A 23,507-nucleotide genomic window follows, 5' to 3' on the forward strand; every position below is an offset into this window, starting at 1 on the left:
ATAACAATTGAATTAATACTGCAACCATCTAGTAGATGTTCATCTGTTCGAACAACAAAGTAAAGGCAAATAATTCTTAAGTTATTAAAATGTCCATATATTTGAGGAGCTTTTTATTTCAGCAAAATTACTGTTGTAATCAAGATTTCTTATAAATTGTGTTATTTTATGTGAATTATATCTCAAAACTGGGGAAAAGGAATATAAAATGTGTTGTTATTTTATATTATATACATTGAAATGGATATTTTAAATATACTATCTTAAATAAAATATATTAAAATTTAAAAAATTGTTATTTTTACAATGCCAAATTAACAAACTTTCTTTTTTCTTATTTTTTAATAAGAGAACATTTAGTAAGTCACAGAGGTAGAAAAAGTAATTCCTAAAAGAAATGGGCTTAGGAAACAAGTTATAGAGGCAAAGGAAGAGCCCTTGGAGCTTGGGAGTTAGGAAGCTTAATAGTAATGTGCCTGGGGGGAGGGGAAAGGGAAAGGGAAAGTCCTAGCGTGCTTCTAGCACAAACCTTCTTGAGTCATTTTATTTCTTAGATTTAAAAATAAAGTTAAGAGCCCTGACTGGGCAGCTCAGCTGGGTAGCTTAGCTCGTCCTGATACGCCAGGGTTGCAGGTTCGATCTCTGGTCAGGGCACATACAAGAAGCAACCAATGAATGCATAAATAAGTGGAACAACAAATCAGTGTTTCTCTCCCCGCCCCCTCAAATCAATCAATAAATAAAAAATTTAAAGTAACTTATTTTTAAGTTCTGTTTAAAGGATACTTGTTTTGCTGAAGCAGTAGAAATTGGAATTGGTAAAAAAATCTTAAAGCAATACATAGATTTAGAATTGACCCATTAATTTCACACATCAAACTTTGTAATGGAGTCTCATGATAAATTGTTGTCACAGAGATATTACACAGTATTTTAATGTTATTTTACAAATTGCTATCTGCATTATCTAGGGCCATGTAATATTTTTTCAGATCATCTTTAATCTTTTCAGTGTTGGGATATTTTAAAGAAAACCAAACATAGTATATTCAACTAAACCTTAATTTGTAATGGTCCTAAAATAGTTTATAGAAATCAGTTTGGGATTATTTGTTGGTGAATCTTCTTCATAGTTGTGTATGATAAACATACTCTAAGGTGGCCCCCATACAGCCGCCTCCTCCTGGTGTTCAAACTTTTATGTAATCCTAGTCCCCTTGAATGTGGGCAGTACCTGTGACTTGTTTCTAACCAATAGAACATAGTAAAGATGATGGGGTATCAGTCCTGTGACTGTGTTATGGTATAAGATGTTTTCTAGTTATAAGTAGACTCACCGTGGAGACTAGTGGCCTGATGAAGTAGGCAGCCCATTTTGGAAAAGCCTATGTGGCAAGGAACTATGGTAGCTCTAGGAGCTGAAGATGTCTTCCAGTCCATATCCAGGAAGATCCTGAGGATACTCACAAGAGTTTTTCTCCAGCACCTTCAGACATAGCTGAGACAGTGCAGGAAGACTTGAGGACATTTTCCTAGACATCTGTGACCAGTAAGAACCTTTCACCCAGTGGAGCTATTCTAGTTACTGGGATACCACCTCAAGTTGTTCAAGTACCAGCTTTTCAGCCTTGCCCAGAATCTAAGCCTGAATCTCGAATTCCACTGCAGAGGACTCAGAGAGATCAAAGAGTTTGAGAACAAATAAATATTCCTCCCCAGAGGGAATCAAGACCACTCCTTGAGGCAAGATCAGCAAGGTGATGTTGAACCCTGAAGAATTGTGGGACAGCCTGACAGTCATCAACTCTTCATTGGCAATGTGCCCCATGAGGTGGACAAATCAGAGCTTAAAATTTCTTTCTTTCAAACAATTCTTTTTTTTCTTCTTCAGTCAAAATTATTTAAATAAGCTAAATTTAAAAATTGTGATTTCTAGATATATCTAAGTGCATATTTTTATAAAAACAAATTGTAATTTTAGTAATTGTTCAACCATCAGTATAAAAAATTGTCTTTGGCCTTACGTATGTCTAACCCTGTACATAAATACATTTATTAGTAATACAAATTCTGTAATTCTGCAAAATGTTCCTCAGCTGCCATGTGATCTGTTATGAATACTGAGCTAAATTATCAGTATCTTTAGAACCATGAATTGGAACAGAAAGAAATCACGTAAATGGATGTTTGGCTGTACTTGGAAACAGTACTTGTATTAGCCAAGAAATCTGTTACATTCATGTTAACCTGGAAGGAAGGAATTGACAGGTTAATTTTTCCTTCTGCTTACTTCTAAGACTCTGTGCTGCTCGAATAATTTATAATTTCAGACAGAGTTTTTCTGAAGTTTGCATTTTCACAATTCATGACTGTAATCTGACATGGTTGCTTTTTAAAAAAAATATGTCTTTATTGATTTCAGAGAGAGGAAGGGAGAGGGAGAGAGAGAAAGAGAAACATCAATGATGAGAGAGTCACTGATTGGCTGCCTCCTGCACGCCCCCACTGGGGATGGAGCCCTCATCCTGGGCATGTGCCCTGATCGGGAATCAAACCCCGATCGCCTGGATCCTAGGTCGATGCTCAACCGCTGAGCCACACCCGGCCGGGCTAGGGTTTCACTTTGCCAGTGCAGAATGCCAGCAAGTGACAGAGGCCACCTCATCTCTTTAATGAATTTATTTTCTTGTATTTGTGTAATTTGCAGCACCTCTAAAGTGAGAAGCCCATGGTAGAGGCTCTGAATGTGATAATACAGTCAACAAATAGTTGCATGAATGAATAAGAAAAGGTGGATGTTTTATTTGCCATACTGTAAGTTGTCACCAGGGAAATGTTAAGCTTTCCTAGTGCTGACAAAGCCACAGGAATATTGACACAAGTGGATTTTAATGACAGTAAGAGTGATATCTTCCTTGGGTCAGATGAAGGTCATAAGGTGTGACTCTCATTCTCTAAAAATCAAGCAAATATTTTCTGACTTTAGCATTATTTAAGGAGATCCATGCTCTTCCTCCTCTCCAGTTTATTATTGCAGAGCAGGCTCGAGAGAAATCCATTTGCTATGGATTCAGGGTCTTCAACCGAAAGGCATTATAGCACAGCAGTTTATAACACTGATTCTAGAGATGACTTTGATTCACCACCTTAGCTGAAGATAGGATTTAAAAGAATATAATGTGAATAGTAATAGCACATATATCATAGGGGCTGTGATGAGGACTACCTGGGTATTGTGTGTAGAGTGCTTAGTAAGTACTTATAAATGTTGGTTGCTGTTATGTTGTTGTTGCTGCCATTTTGTAGCCTGGGCTTGGGTATTAAAGAACTGGAGAATATTGAGTAGAAACTTAGGGCCCTGCCTTAACTGTGCAGCCTTAGCTTGGGATGGGGGTAAACCTGCACTGGTCTCTTAGTTGTGGGAGTGTGGACTTCGGTGACCAACCCTGATAATCATCACAAGACTTTCCCAGAGTGGGATGCAGTACTTGTTGAGAGGTGCTAGATTTCTGAGAGAGCATTTTTATTTTCATTAGGACTTGTAGAGAATAGGGGATTCTGAAATAGGAGCTGTGAGAGGCTAGTGACTGGGTCGGCACATGGAGAAAAGTGAGTGTCTAGAGCTACTAGGTAGGGTGAGTTTCTTGGGTAGTTAGAACAGTGGCTTTCAAATTTTTTAGACTGACTATGACCCTTGATAGCAAATAGACTTTACATTTTAACCCATCACATGTGTTTGCACTTGTATATTTATACGTATTTCAGTAACAGATGTTACAAACACAAATTTCACAAATGATTCTTACCCTTACTATGTGTGAAGCACTCTGATATCTTTTTTCTATTCTATTTCATTCTGTTCCTCTTTAAAGAAAATGTTGGTCCTGACTTCCTAAATTGACTTCATGACTCACTAAAGAGTTGTGACATGCAATTGAAGAAGCATTGGTTGGAGTATGAATTAATCCTTTGAATGTTACCCTAGAAAAACAATTTGACGTACTTTGTCATCTGGATGAATGAGAAAAGCCCATTATAATTGGCACGTGTTCTGAAGCAGGGGCCTGAGGCTTTTGCTTACTGTTGGTTTCCTTAGCTGTCAGTGTTTAGCTGGACAGTTTACTTGATCACTTGGCTCTTCTCTTCATGCCAGGCTGTTTCCATCAGATGGTTTCTTCCGTGTTTGGGCTTATCTCCTTTAGATTGAGAGCTAGCTCCTGGAGGGCAAGGCCTATAATAATAGCTAACAGTTCTATAGCACTTTCTCTGTGCTAGGCACTTCTCTGTGTCACATATATTAATCTTTACCACAATCTATATACTAGGTACCTTAATTATTTTCATTCTACAGGTGGGGAAACTGAAGCATACAGAAGTTAGTTAGCTTACCCTTAGAATTCTTCTGCAGCTTACCTCAGTATCTTTTGTAATATCTGCCATGTATATGATTTCATTAATAGTTCCTGAATGAATTTAAGTAGTTTCTGGGCTTATTTTCTTAACTTTCTCTGTGGCTTTTCCTCACTACAAGGTTATTCAAGTGATTAGAGAGTGGTAGAAATTGAATAGAAAACGGCTCAGAACTTTGTCTAAAGAAGGGATACAGAGTTTACTTAAATTGATCAGATTCAGAATTTGAATAATGATTATGCTTTAAGCCCTAACCTTAAGGCTCTGTCATCTTCCGCAGGCCTGGGTTTGAGAGCGAATAATGTTGCAGAAATGCCACATATCCTTAGCTCATTAACTTAATGATTTGGGATCCATAATATGCTGTCTTCCTCTCCCCTGCCTGCTGCAACAGCTGTTCTGGCCTGGCCCATGCCTCCTGAGTTAATAGTATTTCTGTCACAGGGTGAGTTTTCAAGTTGGTATGTATAGTTTCTGCCAGCATGTTCTCTGCTGCCAGGCCTCAGACTTGGAGGTTGCAGCTGATTTGTGGGGGAGGGAGTTTGGTGCTTGTTACTGAGGAGGAACAGGGTGCTCTCTGGAGCTCTGATTTGTTACAGGCTGAGTGTGAATGATGTCAAGCAGATCAGAGGACGGACAGCTGATTCATTTGGGATCTGGAACTCCTCACTCTCACCGCTGCTTCCTGGGCTCTTAGGTCTTTAGGGGGGAGGTCCTGAATATTATGTTTTTGAAGAAAAGTGCTTTAATTTTTCTCTTAATTTTGAGAAGCCCTTGTTGGCTTATAGACTGCATACCCCTTGTGTGAGAGAACTTCCTGCCAAGACTCCAGTGTGAGAGGGCAAAAGCTTGAGTAGCCAGGAAAATGATGAAACGGAGGAGAGAGAGACTGGGAGCACCATGCCTGCGGATTCAGTAAGGAGGCTGGGGTCTCTGAGTGGAAACTGCAGTTGTTAGGAAAATAATGCCAAGTAATAGATCTTCATTTACTTGGGTAAAGACTCTGCTTTGGAGATGTCTTTCAGCAAGCGGACTGAGCTGGCTTCATAAATTCAAGGTCAAAATAGTGGTCCCTGGCAGAGGCATGTGGGGTTTCTAATTCTGAAAATTGAGTTAGATGTCATTTTAGGGGTTCTTAGGTACTTGGGGAACTGGGGTAACAATGAGGATTGATTGTTTTGTTTTTATTCCTGCCTTGAAAGCAGATGTTTAAAGTTAGTGTCAAAGCTGCAAATACAAGCCCCATGAATGTGAAAAACAAATGGAAATGAAAGCATCTCCTTTGATTAGAGAGGTTATTGTACTTCTGCCCTGGCCTGTCAGCTAAAGACATCAGATCTGCCTTTGCAGATCCAAGCCTGAGTCCTTTAGGGTGTGACCTAAATTTTATTTCTGTGTTGGCCAATATAGAAATGTATTTAGGCGAGTATTTCAAAGCTGGGGAATGGAAGAACCCTTTCACCTCAGGGTATCTTTTCCAAGAGCTGCTCAGGCTTATTTAACAAAGTGCTGAGTGATTTGATCAGGAAATTGGGGAACCAGGGACAGAAGTGTCCTAGAATCCGTTCCACCTCAGTGATCTGTCTTGAACTGCCTTTGCGTAACTCACAGGGCAGAGGGAGTGCACTTTTATTCCCCTGAATGTTAGAGCTTACCCAGAGATAGCATGGCGTACTCAAATAGACAGGCTTCTTCAGTGGGCTTCCTTTGGGTCATTACTCTTCCATGTTTGGATGCTCATTAATTGAATTAATGATTCTACCAGACTTTGGAAAATCAGACTTGTTTGAAGTATATAAGGATTGGCATACAGTTGACCCTTGAACAACATGGGTTTGAACTGCCTGGGTCTCCTTATATGTGGATTTTTTTCAATAAGTACTGTAAAGGTATTTTATCTTCCTTAATAATATTTTCTTTTCTCAAGCTTACTTTATTGTCAGAATACAGTATAATACATATACAAAATATGTGCTAATTGACTATTTATATTATTTGTAAGGCTTCCTTCTAGTCAATAGCAGATATTAGTAATTAAGCTTTTGGGGAGTCAAAGTTATACACGGATTTTTGACTGCATGAGAGGTTGGTGCCCTTAATCCCACATTGTTTAAGGTTCAACTGTATTTTAAAGAAATGGTTTAATCCCATATTAAGACTAAAAAGTTTAAGACTATGAAAAAGAAGCTTTAGCAACTAAAGTGTCATTTAAAGATGACTTAACAAAATTGAAAATTTTTATTTGAGTTTGTAGTTTAAGAAAGCATAAGTGGTCAAAAACCATTTTCTCCAAATATTGGTACACTGGTATATGGTAATCATTGTATCTTTTTTAGTGACTTTGAATTTAGGTTAGGAAAATTCTCCTTGAGGATCTAGTAAATAGTTTATTAATCACTTTAACTTTTTCAAACAATCCTTTTTAGACTCTTGCCAGCCCCAGTGTATAACCAGTTTACAGAGTGGTAATTAGGAGCAAAAGGAGGTTTGGTTTGGGTTAGACTTTTTTTGTAATCCTAATTTTCTGTTCATAAAAATGGCTAAAACCTCATTTTATGTGATAAGATTTAAGTCTCCAAAATTTTGAATAAGCAGTAGTATTCAGTTTAACAAGAACTAAATGTCTTATTATATGTCCTAATTAGCTCTAGTTTACATATATATTAGGGAGCTTATTTTTGAAATAGTTCTTTAGAAAAGTGAAAATTCTTGAAGTCAGAAATTCATATTTTTACTTATAATTTAAAAAAATATGTTGAGTTTATGGAAATTTGGACATCCCTGTAATTTTAAATAGTTGTCTGTCCTCTGCTTTCCTATACTATTATATCCTCATATTGTGTACTTATCTGAGAAATATGCTGGAGACAGCTAGAGGGATAGGAAGGTAAAGATTTCCTTTGAATATATGTAATTAAACACAAGTAGCATGTTGCATAACTATATCCAAACAGTCAGCAATAACAATACAGGAAACTAACATTTTTAAACAGATCAGGTGCTTATGTGGTATTAAGGTGTTTTTTTTTTTGATCTTGGAAATAAAATATTGTAGTTTAATATGGTATTTGTATAGAAAGCCATGCGGCTTCTATAGCAAATTAAATGCTGTGAATCTGTCAATAATTTGTCATCATCTTTGGCATATCTGTCAATGATCAACAAAGTAGAAATCTATATTTACCATCTGTTTTCAGTCTAATCTTATTTACTTAATAGTTTTCATTAGCATTTAACACATCAAGATGGTTAGATTGTTTTTAGAGGGAAAAATTAACCTGGAAAATGAAACTTTAAGTAGAAGCAATTTTTATTATACAGAGTTGTGACATTATTTGATATATACTCATTAGGCAAAAATTAGCTACATAAGTTGGTGGTGTTGTAGATACAATCTAATAATTTATAAACTGTTGAGAATGTTTTATAGAAATAAACATTTCTCTAGGAAGTTTTAGTCATTGCACACAAAATATCACCTATTGCTTGCTAATTGATGAGTTGTAGTAAATTTGCAGTGTTTCCCAGAAGTAAATTCTAAATACTTTGAATACCTAAAGCTTGAGTTTTTCCGTTAAATTTTGTAGATTAAATTTTAGTCTCAATGGTCATTCTATGCCGACATTGGTACTGAGGTATGATATTTGAGAATGATTTTTGACTACTTACTTTTCTTAAGTCTCTTGCCTAAATTAACCCACTTTGAAGATGTTTCTTTTTGGTTAAAAGTGATCACTGACCTTGTTTTTTTCTACTATGGTACCTTGTCAGAATCTCTTCTTTTTGCCGAGGATCAGAAGTAAACCAGCACATGTTTTCACCCACATCGGTTCCAGCCCTGTCCCTCATTAAAGTTCCATATAGTGCTGATTGTGCTCTGGCTGCTTCTCCTCTGGCTTTTTTCCTGAACCCACAAGCCCATAGCAATCCTGGCAGTCCCTGTTCCAGCCGCCCACTGCAGTGGAGGTAAGAAACCTGCTGTGGTGTGAATGTTGGCCTGGGTGATTGCTTCCGGCCTAATAGGTAAAACCCATACCTTTCTCCTTAATAATGAGGAGAAACTGAATAAAAGTCATGGCCTTGTCACAGAGAAGGATAAAAGGAATTTCACAGATCTCTGCTCAGCATTTCAGGAGAAAGTAGGGTATCTAGTAGTTAGATAGATGCGTGCCCATCCTAACTGTGATCACCCCGTTGGGGAAATGAGGAACTAGCAAAGGACAGACTGAAAAGGAATAATAACTCTTCAGAAAGTAGAAGAACTAACAGAGAGGTATGTTGGAAGCCAATTGAAAACAATTTTCAAGATGGAAGGTACGATCTATCAATAGATATGTTAAGCTTTTTGTTAGAAAAAAAAAGTAACCTGGAAAATGAAAAGTTTAAGTAGAAGCACAACTTATACAGACTTAAGTGAGATTATTTGATATCTGTCCCATGCAAAGTACCAGTTTAATAATATGGCAAGATGATTTTACCTTGTTTACTAGATTTGTTTGTATTTCTTTAAAGCTCCTTGAATTTTGTTTTGGGATACAGTTAAATTATTTGGAAATAGCCCTGGCCTGTGTGGCTCATCGGTTGGAGTGTCATCTGTGTACCGAAAGGTTGCCAGTTCGATTCCCTGTAGGGCACATGTGTAGGTTTCAGGTTTGATACCGGGGGGTGGAGGGGTTGGGGGGTATGGGAGGCAACTGATAAATGTTTCTCTCACATAGATGTCCCCCCCCTTCTCCTCTCTCTAAAATCAGTAAAAATTTATCCTCAGGTGGGGATTAAAAAATATATATTTGGAAATAGTTTGATGTTTTTAGGGATTACTTTTAGGCTTTGTTAGTGGGCCCAGAGCAACATTTGGGGATACATTTTTCTTAATATTGAGGCAGTACTTTCTGAGTACTCTACCCGATGCCCCTGCGTTATGTTTTTTCCACTCAGACTGGTGTGAACATGATCTATTCCTGGCCCTGTGTGAGCTCTGGGAAGTGTACCACCTGCTGATTTTCTTGGATAGTTTCCTTACCCACATGCATTGATTGGTACTCAGCTGAAAACTTGAGAGGAACCCCTTGCTGAGCTCTCTCCGTATAGTCCTCTCTCTGGTTCTCTGCCTTCCAAATTCTAGCCACCTTAGCCTCCCCAAATTCTTAATTCTGTCTCCTCAACTCATGGAGACTGCTGGGCACTTTTTGGATACCCCTTTCTAGTGTTGCATCCTAGAAATGTTCTCTAATGTTAGGAATGACTTTGGGTCAATTTTAAGGCTTACTCTCTATATTAACTTTTTATGCAATGTCTAAAAACTGTTGTTTCGCATGTTTCTGTTTTTGTAGTTTTTAAGGCACTAGGGTAAACCTGGTCTCTGTTTCCCCATCATGGCAGGCGGCAGAAATCCAATATACCTAATGTTTTGAAATCATGCTTCTGTCATCAGAAGTAAGGATTGCGTCATGAGATTATTGGTTGACTGATTCACATGTTAGATAAACCTAGTAAAAACAGGACGGACTCTTTGTTTCACCTGGTTTAGTCAAGAAAAGTCAAGAAATGAAACAACAAAAGAATAAGAATAGGTAACTTTTGCTGAGCATTTACTGTGCACTAAGCATTTTTCTAAATGGTTTATATGTGTTGAAATTAATCCTTAAAATACCCTGATAAGGTGATAATACAAGTCCATTTTAGTGGTTAAGTGCATAATCCAAATAAATCTATTTTATTGCTGAAGACATTGTGATGCAGAGAGGTTCAGGAAATTATAAGCAGTAGAAACTGTCATTCAGTCCCACAGAATCTTACTTCAATGTCTGTGGTTTTAACCTCTCTGCTGTAATGTTTCTGATGAAACATGTGCTGTTGTGTATTTAGTTATTAAGTGAACAAACTCTGAGGACTTAATGGCTCCCAGGTACCATTATAAGCATTTAAAAATTTGTAGGTCATTTAGTCCTCACGCCAATTCTGTGAGGTAAGTATTATTGTAATGCTCATTTTGCAGATGAGGAAACGGGAACAGAGCAATTAAAGAAATTACTCAAGATTACACAGCTGGTAAATGGCAGAACTGGGGTTAAAACCTCGGGCAGCCTGGCTCCAGAGATCATATTCTTAACAACTATAGAGTTCTGCTTCCCATATAATATACTCCTTTATGTAATATAGTATTGTCTGAACTGAAATAATTTTGCAGCCCCAAGTCTTTTCCCAAGGTGAAATATTCATAACATTCTTTAATAAATCCCCCTATACTGGGGTTGCGAATTGGTATTTCACAGTCCATTGTCACTTCTAGGCCATTACCTTTATGTCTGCTTTTAAAGTTATTCTTCTTTTAGGCTTATGACATTTCATTTTATCCTTTATCCTGGTTCATTGCTGTCCTCCACTAACTTAGTTTTGTTTAGTGTTCACATTCAGAGTCTAGGACAGAATTAGTTTAGTGAACACAGTGATGAACCTAAATTCTATAAAATCCTTACCATGTACATGTGCCTATGGAATATTGCTGTTATTAAGCAATTGAGCAAGTGTTAAGGGACAGGAAAAGAAACATGCTTTCAGGAAATAACATGAATAGTGAAGAACTAAAAATCGCTACTGGCAATAGTGAGTTTGACCTCTATTTGCAAATAGACAGGGAACTAGGAAGACACTGCCACCTTACAGTGGCCATATTTGGATGCCTTTTATCCCCATGGAGTATAATTCCTCCCAAAGTTGGGAGGATTTGCAGCAAGAAGTCCTTTTTAGAGTGATGTCTGAATTGGAAGGGTTCTAGCTCTAGCTGACTCCCTACTGATTAGTTTACAGTGGTAACTAAAGTTAAACATGTTAATCCAACATGACTGGTGTCCTTATAAGTAGAGGGGATTAGAACACAGACACAGGGAGAAGACAGCTATTGAGAAGCCAGGTGGGAGGCCTCAGAAGAAATTATCCCTGCAGACACCTTCTAGCCTACAGAACTGCGGGGAAGAAATGTCTGTTGTTTTAGCCATCTAGTCTGTGGCAGCCCTAGGAAACTAATAGAGCTATTGAGGCTTTTGGTTGCATTCCCCCAAAGGGCTAGAAAACAGTGTCCCATTGCATGGTAATTAGAACCGCCCTGCTCAGAATGTTAACCCTCTTTGTTGACCACCTTAATGATGTGCTTAGGGCCTTACAAATTGTTGCCTATAATATTTTGTAGGACAGTCAGGACACAGTTTTAAATGATGCCCACGCTAACTCTGTACTACATTTCTGTTTGTTCCTTGATGAGAAGGGATGGGTCTGTTATATAATATGACAGGCCTTGGTGCTAGCTCGTAAGTGTCTCGAATGGGTATTGTATTAGAAAAAACTCAGTTCTCCTCTTTCTCTAGGAGGAAAACCTAGTGTTTCCCTGCTGTGTGTTTCCTTTACTTACTAACACAGAACCTTTTACTTCTGACACTTCTAGTCACGGAATGTGTGGAGGTTTTTTTACCCTACACCAAGCAATTCTCTGTGACACCAGCCGAGTGTCCTACAATTTAGCTTGATTCTAATACTGTCTGCCTAAAGATAGCGCCAGATCCCACAGGTTAAGGGTCAAGTTCCACAGAACTGCTGCCACCATACTTCAGATGCCAATTACAAGTACTGCATCCCCAGGTTACCCACAGCTTCTGTCCAATTTGGTTACAAATCAGAGGTTCTCACAACCCCCTCTTCAGGTTCAATTAATTTGCTAGAGCAGCTCACAGAATTTAGGGAAACAGTTTACCAGTTTATTAACTGATATGATAAAGGATACAAATGAACAGCTAGATGACAAGGTACATAGGGCAAGGTCTGGGAGGCTCCTGAGTGCAGGAGCTTCTGTCCCGTGGAGGGGGTGGTGGTGTCATCCTTCCATGGATGTGCTCACCAACCCCATACTATTGGGGTTTTATGGAAGCTGCTTCATGTAGGCATGACTACTTATTAACTCTCTTTCTAGCTTCTCTCCCCTCTCTGGAGAATAGGAGGGGAATGCTGAAAATTCCAAGCTTTTAATTATGGCTTGGTCTTTCTGGTGACCAGCCTCTATCCAAGAGCCATTGAAGAGCCCACCATAGTAGACAGAAGATGCTCTTACTGTTCTTATTACTTAGGATTTTACAAGGGTTTTAGGATCCCTGGATCAGGAACCTGGGAGGGGTGTGTATGAATTTATATATTCCTATTATCTCATAGGTATGATCAACCTTGAGAGCCATAGTAAATATGATTGTGATTTGGGTTGCATTAATTAACCTCTAACCATTAGTTTACTTGTACAGGCCTATTGATTGTCACTCAGACATGAGTATTACATTGTTGGCATCATACTCTTTGAAGGAGTGCTAGATGTGGTCTGTGGTGTAACTGATGTCCCTGGAGAGAGAGGAGGCAGTTATGTCACTGGCTATTCACTGGCCTGACTTTTTAGGCCTCCTGGGAATAGAATTTTGGTATTGACAGCTTTCTGGAACATACAATGGCTTAGGATTTGAATCAGTTTTGAATTGCAGTAGACTTCGTCAGACCTAAAGTAGGAGGATTTGCAGCAAGAAGTCCTTTTTAGAGTGATACCGGTATTGGAAGGGTTCTAGCTCTAGCCAACTCTCGATTGATTAGGAATTACTTTCATACAATGTCCAGCAAAAAGCTATTCATTCTTTACTTGAACATCTTTAGCAATGAGAAGTTCACTGCTGAGGTTTGCAGCCAGTACTAATTCAGCCCTCTTGTCCCCCCTGTGTCACGTGTGTGAGAGGCTTTCTGAAGACTTTTATGGCAAAGGGCAGGTGTTCCTTTGGGCCCTCTCCAAAATTAGGCAGCCCTTCAAATCCCTTTTTAGTAGTGTTAAGATTGCTTCTTGCCAAAGAGAAAACACTATTTTCATTTTACTAACACCTGCTTTTCTTGTCTATTTTTAAACAACTGCTTTTCTCTATTTTTAAAATAGTTCTTTATTTTTCAATTACAGTTGACATACAATATTGTATTAGTTTCAGGTGTATAAACCAATGATTGGACATTATATAACTTACTGAATGATCACTCCAATAAATCTAGTACCCATCTGATACCATACATAGTTATTACAATATTATTGACTATATTCCCTATGCTCTACTTTACATCTCTGTGTATATTCTGTAACTACTAATTTGTACTTCTTAATTCCTTCACCTTTTTCCCTCATTCCCCCCAACTTTTCTCCCATCTTTTGAAATCCCAGCATCCCAATCCCCCTACCATCTAGCAACCACCAGTTCTCTGTCTGTGAGTGTGTTTGTTTTGTTTGTTCATTTATTTGTTCTTTAGATTCTACATATCAGTGAAATCATGTGGTATTTGTTTTTCTCTGACTGACTTATTTCACTGATCACAGTACCTTCTAGTTCCAGCCATCCTGTCGAAAATGGTAAGATTTCATTCTTTTTATGGCTGAGTAATATTCCATTGTTTATATGTACCACAGCTTTTTAATCTACTCGTTTGTTGATGGGCACTTCGTTTGGTTGCTTCTATAGCTTGGATATTGTAAATAATGCTGTGATGAACATAGGAGTGTATATGTTCTCTCAAATTAGTGTTTTGGGTTTCTTTGGATATATACCCAGAAGTAGAATTGCTGGGTCATACGGCAGTTCCATTTTTAATTTTTTGAGGAACCTTCATACTGTTTCCCATAGAGGCTGCGCCAGTCTGCGTTCCCACCATCAGTGCACTAGGGTTCCCTTTTCTCCACATCCTCGCCAGTACTTGTCATTTGTGGATTTATTGATGACAGCCATTCTGACAGGTGTGAGGTGATACCTCATTGTGGTTAAACAACTGCTTTTCAAAGTAATTCTAAAAGAGGAACGTCTCCAGAACTTGTTCTTATCCTGGCCCTGTTGTAGGCAAATTACTTCACTTCTTTTTGCCTCAGTTTTTTACATCATTAAAATGAGGATTCAAGATTGCTGTAAAATTATTCGGAATACTCTCCAGGCTGCTGTAATAGTTATTTTACTGCTGGCTTTATTGGAAAATTCACATGTTGCTGATTCTCACACTACATTTTGCTTTCATTCATTTTCCTTTGCTGCCATAAGTTTTCCCATAGTCTTATTTTCCCCTGGAGAGCTGTAGGTCTCACTTATCATTATGCCCTGCCCAGGGAAGCTTTGTTATCGCCTGTGAAAGAGGCAGTGGCACTGTGTGCCCTCTTGTCCCCTCGCAGTTTCACTAATGGTTGCTGATGAAAACTGGCCTGTTGGAGTTCATTAGGACATGGAGTAAAATGAGCAACACCCTGAAATACATCCACTCTGTTACCTCTGCTCCCATTATTTTAAAGCAAATCCCAAACTTTGTTATTTTATTTTGTAAATATTTCAGTTTGTATCTCCGAGGGTGAGGACCCTTGAAAAACATAGGCATATTATCATTATCACACCTAAAACTAATAATTTACCAATATCATCAAATATCTAGTCAGCATTCAAATGTTTTTTTAGATGGATTTTTTGAATCAGTATTCAAACTATGCCAACACAGTTCATTTGGTTACTGTCTCTTAAGAGGGTGACAATGTTATTTATTATCTAAGTGAAGAAATTATTGATCATGAAAGGGGATTCTATTAACAATTCTACTGGGATAACAAGTATAAACCTGCATTGTCATGGACAAATTGGGATGCCTGGTCACCCTACTTTTAAGTTTTTTAAAATCTAAGTTTTCCCACCTTCTTTTTTCCCCCTTCTTGCATTTCGTTCGTTGAAGAAACTGAGTTGTTTGTCCTTGTAGACTTTTCTACAATCTGGATCATGCTGTTGCATCCTGAGAGGTTATTTAACATGTTGTTATGACCCCTATATTTTTTGTAAACTGAGGTTTTGATCTGATTCTGGTTTGATTTGGGGGCCTGGGAAGAATACCTTAATAGCTGTCAGGAAGCAGGTCAGGTCTCTCCTTTGTTGTAATAGTAGTGGCCATTGATAATCATCACCTAGATCCCTTATTTTATTAGGAGCTTACAAAAAGGGTGTTACTTCTATTCCCTTTCCACTTATTAGCTATAATACTTACACAAAGGGAATTTCCCCCTCATTATTTGTTACCCTGAGGCACAGTGAGGTACCCTTACTCTTGAGTCAACTCAGCTAAACTGTTTTTCCTAGGCCTTCAACCAGTTCCTTGGGCAGTGTTTCATACTTGCTAACTTCTACTTTGTAATAAAGATTGTTTGCCCAGAGGAGTGCAACAGGATATATATATTTGTGTGGGGGGGGTGGGGGTGGAAAGTGCTTAAGAGCCTTGGAACTTGCCATTTAAGTCATTGCTAACTGAATGATCAGCTGGGGAAAACCTTGGCTTGTCTCTTGGCTCAGTAGTAATCATCCTGGGGCACTGTATTATGTAGACTCTTGTTACCTAGATAGGAGCTCTGAGAGGTGAGAGTGGATCCAGACTGCAGGAGCCCAGCTTTTCAGGAAACCCCAAAGATAAGTGTTATTTAGTAATGTTTCTGTAGGAGGGCCTTTTGTAGCAGCTTCTCTTTCATGCCTCTGGATGCTACAGGAGGAGGAGGGGTCAGTGCTGACCCTAATTGTCTCTGGCTAGGGCCAGTCCCTTCTCTGATTTTGTAGGTTTGGGCTAGAAAGTCCTGCTGTTGAGGAACTAGCACACTGGGGAAGAGTCAGAGACACAAGTAATTTTCAACAATAGATCTTTGGCATAGGAAGATTAATTATCATTGTGTATCTCAGGATAAATGCCTAGAATCAGGTTGCTGAGTGAGAGGATAAATGTGTATGTAGTTTTATTAGTTATTGTTCAATTTCCCTCCATAGTGGTTATATCATTTTTCATTTCCGCCAGCAGTGTAAGGGAACGTCTATTTGCTCACAGTTTTGCCAACAGAATGTATTATTCAGCTTTTGAATTTTTGCCAATTCGATAGGTAGAAATGGTATCTCAGAGTAGCTAACTAAAAGTCATAATAAAATGTTTCTTAAGGATGCATTTATTTCCCAACCTTATGTGGAGGGAATTAGCTTTCCTGTCCTAGGAAATGCATCCATCCATTAGTTCAGCTGTATACTAGGCTCTGTTATCTGGAGAATAGGCCCAGTTGTCAATAGGAAAGGTCCCAGCATGTGGTGGAGAGAGAATGCTTATTTTCCAGTAAGCTTTTAGCCTTATAAATCACTTTTGTTGCAGCCATTCCCAGAACTTTTTAGATGACTGCTCTGGACTTTAAAAAATTTTTTTTCAAGACTGCAAGAATAGTTCAAAGACACCCCCTGCCCAAACCAGTGGTCAGCAAACTACAGCCCATGGGCCAGATGCAGCCTGCATGCAGCTTGTGTTTGTATAACCCATGAGCTAAAAATGGATTTTACTTTTTTTTCTTCTCAGTATTATTTTGTATTAGTTTCAGGTGTACAGCATAGTGGTTAGACAATCATATACTTTACACAGTGATTCCCCCCGATATTTTCAGTACCCACCTGGGACCATACATAGCTATTATAATGTTATTGACTGTATTCCCTATGCTGTACTTTTACATCCCCCTAACTATTTTATAACTACCAATTTGTACTTCTTAATGGATTTTACATTTTAAAGGGATCTTTAAAAAAAAATAAAACAAGGACTATGTGGCAGAGATCATATATGGCCCACAAACCCTAAAATATTTATTATCTGGTCCTTTATAGAGTTTGTCAACCCTTGCCCTAATCCATTTGAGAATCAGTTCCTAACATGATATCCCATCACTCCAGAATACTTCAGTGTGTACTTCCTACAGAGACATTTTCATAACTGTGATACAGCCACTAAAATTAGGAAATTAGTATTGATAAATAGCATCATCTAATCCACATGCTTAATTCATATTTCACTACATGTCCCAGTAATGGCTTTTATAACAAAAGGATCTAATCCAGAATTATGTGTTACAATTTAATTGTTACTTCTTTTTGTCTCCTTCAGTTTGGAACAATTCTGTAGCCTTTTCTCAAATTCTATGACCTGACACTTTTGAAAATTACAGGCCAGTTATTTGATAGGACGTCCTTCAGTTTGGGTTTGTCTGATATTTCCTCAGGATTAGATTCAGATTATGCATTGTTAGGGAGGGAAAACTTGTCCTCTACCCTCCTTAGTTCAGTATCTGGGGGCCTATGAATTAAACTAACAAAATACAGATTAACAAGAGAAAAGGCATACAATTTTTATTAATATTTACATGCATGGGAGTTCACAGAAAAGAAATGAAACTCAAAGAAGGTGGTTAAATGTGGAAGCTTATATATCCTTTCACAAAGGAAAGAGGGTTTGGGCTTGAAGGAACGATAAATTGTGGGGAAGTAACTGGGAAATAATATGGGGGAATTTAATGGAAGATAAAGGCTATTTTAGTAAGGTCTGAAAAGGTTATGGAAATGTATCAAAGGTTATGCAAGTGTATCGTAGCTTTTCTCTCTCATATATATATAGAGAGATATCGTTTTCAAAAGGAAATTTGCCTGGTTTTAGGCAGATAAAAGGAAGGACAGAGCTCATCCTGCATCTGTTCATTTTCAGTTGCCTACAGCTTAAAATAAATGCTTTTGCCAAAGTATTTATTTTGGGATGGCATATTCTGATCCCCTTCAGCCTCTTTGGCAGGAATATAACAAAAGGATGGTGTGTTCTTCTCATTGCATTCTGTTAAGTGATACAGGCTTTTATTTTATCTCATTACTGTGATGTTAACCTTGATCACTTGATTAAGATGTGTCTGCTAGGTTTCCCTGCTAGTTTCCCCTTTGTAATTAAGTGTTTTGAAGGAAGGGTCTTGAGATTATGCAACTACCCCATTCATCATCAAATTTTAACCCACTATTTTTAGCACCCATTGATATTCCTTTGCTGAGTTTTTACACTATGCTGGTTGCCAAATGGTATTTTGCTAATTCCATCATTCTTTCTGCACTCATCAGTTGGCATTGCACTTTAAGGAACAGCTTTCTCTTCTCTATTAATTTTTTTCACTTATTATATCAGCATGAATTCAATGGGCTCTTAAAATCATTATATATTTTGATGTTCGAATTGTATCATACTTTGTCAAGGGCAGTCGCTTCATCCTGGCTTCTGTGTCTTTTTTACAGTCTCCATCATTTTTGAAAATTTTCTAACTTTCTGGCCTGATAAAATGTTCCTGACTTGTTTATTTTGTACCCTCCCTTGTCCTAGCCTTCAAATTAGCCATTTCCCCAAGGAACATGGTTCCTTTTAATGGAAAATGGTATTTAAAAGCTAAGATATAGATGGTAGGCATGATTGCTGATCTTTGGGTTCACTGTTCCCAGAGAATGTATACATGTAACACACACGTATCTTTTTAAATTTCTTGATCTCTTTATATTGAAACCTATAAGCTAGCGTTTATACCTCTACTTTGAATTCGAGTTCATTTTTGTTTTTTCCATTTCCACATTTGTAACTTTCTTTGGTAATGAAAAGCCTGATTCCCAATATCCTCGATATATTTACTTATTTGATCATTTCTGTATGTAGTCAGTATCCCTTTGCAATCACTGACCTCCTATGTATTTGCCCTCCTCACCTTGCTGGGTCTCCAGTACCCCATGCCAAACTGAAACCACTGTTCTCTCAAAGCAGACGACCTCCTTCCCCCCATCAATCTCTGACATCCCATGCCAGGTGCCTTCCTTCCCTTCTTCCCCCAATCATTTGACTGTCATTGTCATCATCTAATGGCTTCTAGACTGAATTATTCAGGAGGGAAGGGGAGGAGGCGGCATTTGTAAGTCCACTAAGTACATCAGGTGCAGCCTCAGGGACCTGCATAATTTTTAAAAAATAACTTTACTGAGATATACTTTACATATTATACATTTTGCAAGTTGTTAATTATTCAATGATTTTTACTAAATTTATAAAATTGTGCAATCATCATCATAATCTAAATTTAGAACACTTCCATAATCCAAAAAGTTTCCTTGTGCCCATTTTGCAGTTAATCCTACTTTTTCTCCTAGCCTTAGGCAACCACTGATCTCCTTTTTGGCTGTGTACATTTACCATTTCTGAACATTTCATATAAATTGAATCATATACTTTGTTGCTTTTTGTTTCTAGCTTTCTTTAGCATGATGTTTTTTGAGGTTTATCCATATTGTAGCACACATCAGTAGTTCATTCCTTTTTATTGCTGAATAATGTTTCATTGTTTTGATAGACCACATTTTGTTAGTCCATTCACTAGTTAATGGACATTTGGATTGTTTCCAGTTTGGGACTATTATGAGTAAATGTTGCTGTGAACATTTACATACATGTCATTGTATGAACATATGTTTTCATTTCTCTTGGACAGAGTCCTAGGAATGGAATTGTCTTGTATGATAAATTTAATCATAAAAAGTTTACTTTTCTGTACTAGCTGTATCATTTTCTATTTCCTCCAGCAATATTTGAGGGATCATTTTTCTATACCCTCACACACACTAGTTATTCTGTCTTCTTGATTATAGCCATTCTAGTGGGTTTGTAGTGGTAGCGCATTGTGGTTTTTACTTGCGTTTCCCTACTAACCAATGATTTAAGCATCTTACCATTTTATTGTTAGCCATTTGTATATCTTCTCTGGTAGACTGTCTATTCAAATATTATGTCTATTTAAAAATTGATTCTGAGTTTTGAGGTTCTTTTCTTTTTTGTATATGACATCCATTTGTTCCAGCATAATTTGTTTAAAAGGCTATCAGCTTGTCAGTGTCTGTGAAAGAGCCCAGTGGAATTTTGATAAGGATTGCTTTAATTTATAGATCAATTTTGGGTGTGAGGGGGTTGTCACCTGGATGATATTGAGTCTTCCAATCCATGAACATGGACTGTCTTTCTATTTAGCCTTTCTTTAATTTTTCTCATTAGTATTTTATAGTTTTCACTGTACTGGTCTTACGCTTCTTTTGTTAAATTTATTCCTAAGTATTCTGTTCTTTCTAATGCTCTTGCAAGTAGAATTATTTTCTTAACTTAATTTTTGGATTGTATGTTGCTACTACATAGAAATATAGTTGGTGTGTGTATATATATATTTAGTAGTTTTAAATTTTTTCTTGAGATTTTCTACACACAGGGTCATTTTATCTGTGAATAATAACTTCTTCCTTTCTAATCTGGATGCTATTTATTTTATTATTATTATTTTTATTGCACTGGCAAGAACCTCCAGTACAGTGTTGAATAGAAGTGGCAGAAGCAGACATCCTTGCCTTGTTCCTTCTTAGGGACAAATTAAAATATGTTAGTTGTAGGGTTTTCATAGATGCCCTTTTATCAGGTTGAGGATGTTTCCATAACTGTTTCTAGTTTGTTGAGAGACTTTATTATCAATGTGTGGTGGACTTTTGTTACATGTGTTTTCTGCATTTATCGATATGATCATGTACTTTTTTTCTTTATTCTATAAATCTGGTATAATATGTATATTTATAAAGAAAATGGACCTATAATTTTCTTAAGGTGGTATCTGGCTTTGAATCAAATTTATACTAATGTCATAAAATAACTTAGGCATCTTTTCTTTTTATTCCATTTTCCAGAACTACTTTATAAGACAAGGATTACTTGTTCCTTGAAAATTTGTTAGTAACAATAACTAGAATTATTGTAATAATAATTATTGTGATGACAGGAATAGTAGTTATTGTATTTTTCAACCTGCTCATTTGCAGTTAGTACTTTTCCTCCGTAAAGCTACCTGGCTCATGGTGGGAGTGGCATGGAGATTTGTTCCAAGCGTTCCCGGTATATTAAATCTATGGTGGTACCGACACTGGCATTTAAGCTTTAGGCCTACGTTTGTTTCTTTTCATTGTAAATTGTGATTGTTGCAAGATCATGTTGCTAATGCTTTTAGGTTTGGCTGTTATAATCTACTAGGAGTTGAATCGTGCTTCCCTTGCGTTGTTGGTGGTCTTTTCTGCTATAGCACAGTAAAGGATTTGGGATTGGCCAGTGTAGAGATAATCTGTACCTCTTTAATTTTTGTCTGGATCAAGAGACTTCTTTGAGACTGCTGTGCCTTGGAGTTGGTGGTGGTGATGGTAGTCAAGATGGTCATGACTAAAGAATTTGATGAGAGCATAGTCTTTGCTGAGTCTCTGCTATAGCAGGTCTCCTCTCCAGTATTTGTGGCTATGTCAGAGTTTTGCTCCAATCCCTGGAGGAGATATTTTCTTTCTTTTTTCCAGCTTTATTGAGGTATAGTTGACATATAACATTGTGCCATGTTATATACATGTGTGATGTGATGGTTTGATACACATGTATATTGTGAAATGTTTGCCACAATAAGGTTAGTTAACACATCATTCACTTCACGTAATTACCATTTTGGTGTTCTTATCCTTGTTATGGTGAGAACATTAAAGCTCTACTCTCATAGCACCTTTCAAGTACAGCAGGTCCTTGAGCCATGTTGTTTTTTCGAGATTATCTAGGAACTTAACTCTTGTTTATATCAATTAACGTGTGGTAAATTGGTTTCATTATGTCATTTTGCTTGAAGTCACAGAATCAATGATGTAAAGTGAGGGCTTACTGTATACAATGCAGTATGGCTGACTATAGTTACCATGTAGTACATTAGATCCTTGCCTAGGGTAGTTCTTGATGTCCTATCTGTCCACTGTTTTTCCCCCGCCCTCCCCCATTTTGAGGTTATACAAAATGCCCTTGTTTTTCTGGATACTTGCCTTCTGAATCATCATAGGATAGAGCTCCACATTAAGAAAGTCCCAGGGCAAAGATAATGTAAATTCCATTAGGCTTTCAAAAAAAAAAAAAAAAGTTAGTACCTTATTGTGGCTTAGGGCAAGCTACCTAGCCTCTCTGTGCTTCAGCTTCCTTGTCTGTACACAGGGGGTAGTAATAGTACCTGCTTCATAGAGAGTGAGGCAGTATATGTAATGCTTCAAATAGTTCCCAGTGAGCACTTAATAAATATTAGCTATTATGATTATTGCTTTAAATTCTTAAATTCAGTAGACTGTGAGAAAAATTTCAATGGATCCAAATCTAAGAGAAAAAACAACACCTGACCTGTGAAAACCAGTGTTAGAACTTCCAAGAAAGGCGGCCAGGGAGGATGTGTATTAGCCTTGATGTCCACGACAAGGGAAAAGGGATAATGCCTTGGGCTTCTCTCAGGTAGGGGTACCATACTTTAGGGTAGGGTAGAATTGAGACTCCACATAAAATTAGGACCCTCAAAGGACTTTACCCTCTGTGAAGGAATGGACTAGGGAAACAGTTTACCGACTGGATGAAAAGAAGTTTTTTAGCCTCATCTGGGTTTTAAGTACGGCTCTTAGTAATAAAGAAAAAAGCCTACCTATTGGAATGATCACTTTGTAAGTTATATAAATGTCTAATCACTATGTTGTACACCTGAAACTAATATAATATTGTATGTCAACTGAAACTGAAAAAGAAAAGATATTCACATACAAAAAAAAGAAAAAGAAAAGCAAATCTTCCTTGAGAATGTTTTTAACTCTAGGTCTTTATTTAACTGAATTTGGGGCCTGGAGTTTATACTATTTGTGTAGTCTAGGAGCTGATTCTGGGCAGGTAATAGCCCTGACACATCTGACAGAAACAAATTAAAAATTTATTTTAAATAACATACCCTCAAATCAGGTAGCTCAAGATTCCCATAAATAAAGCTGGACTGAAGGTGAGTTCACAGTACAAAATTATAGACCATACAAGGAAACATTTCAGCATAAGTGAAAATGAATAGAAAGTTGAAACTGTAAGATTAGACTCTTAAGAACTTCAGAGAGTAATATTATGGATAAAGACTATTTAAAATGATTTAAAATATAAAAGAAGGAAACAAAAATGAGAGAAAAGACATATATTTAATTTTTAAAGACCAGGCATATTTGGAAAAAATGCCAGTTACACTCAATATTATTGCATCATTGAATTTGAAAACCCAACAGTTAGGTTAAATAGTAGATAAAGCTGTGGACAAAATTTGTAACATTTTATCTGGAGTGCAGCACAGAGATAAAAGGATG

At 37.4% G+C, this 23,507-nt stretch overlaps 1 protein-coding gene across 3 annotated transcripts in view; it reads left to right on the forward strand.

Annotated features, from left to right (window-relative positions):
- Positions 1-23,507, forward strand: part of MAST2 (microtubule associated serine/threonine kinase 2) — a 129,196-nt gene that overhangs the window by 61,099 nt on the left and 44,590 nt on the right. The window contains exon 5 of one of the 3 annotated variants that reach the window (XM_087820403.1): positions 8,182-8,376. The exons of the other annotated variants lie outside the window; for them this stretch is intronic. Coding sequence (XP_087676529.1) covers positions 8,182-8,376 — 195 coding nt within the window. The remainder of the gene's footprint in view (positions 1-8,181; positions 8,377-23,507) is intronic. 3 annotated transcript variants of the gene reach the window in all.

The sequence above is a fragment of the Miniopterus natalensis genome, chromosome 9, assembly GCF_054644295.1.
Source record: "Miniopterus natalensis isolate mMinNat1 chromosome 9, mMinNat1.hap1, whole genome shotgun sequence".
Taxonomy (NCBI): domain Eukaryota; kingdom Metazoa; phylum Chordata; class Mammalia; order Chiroptera; family Miniopteridae; genus Miniopterus; species Miniopterus natalensis.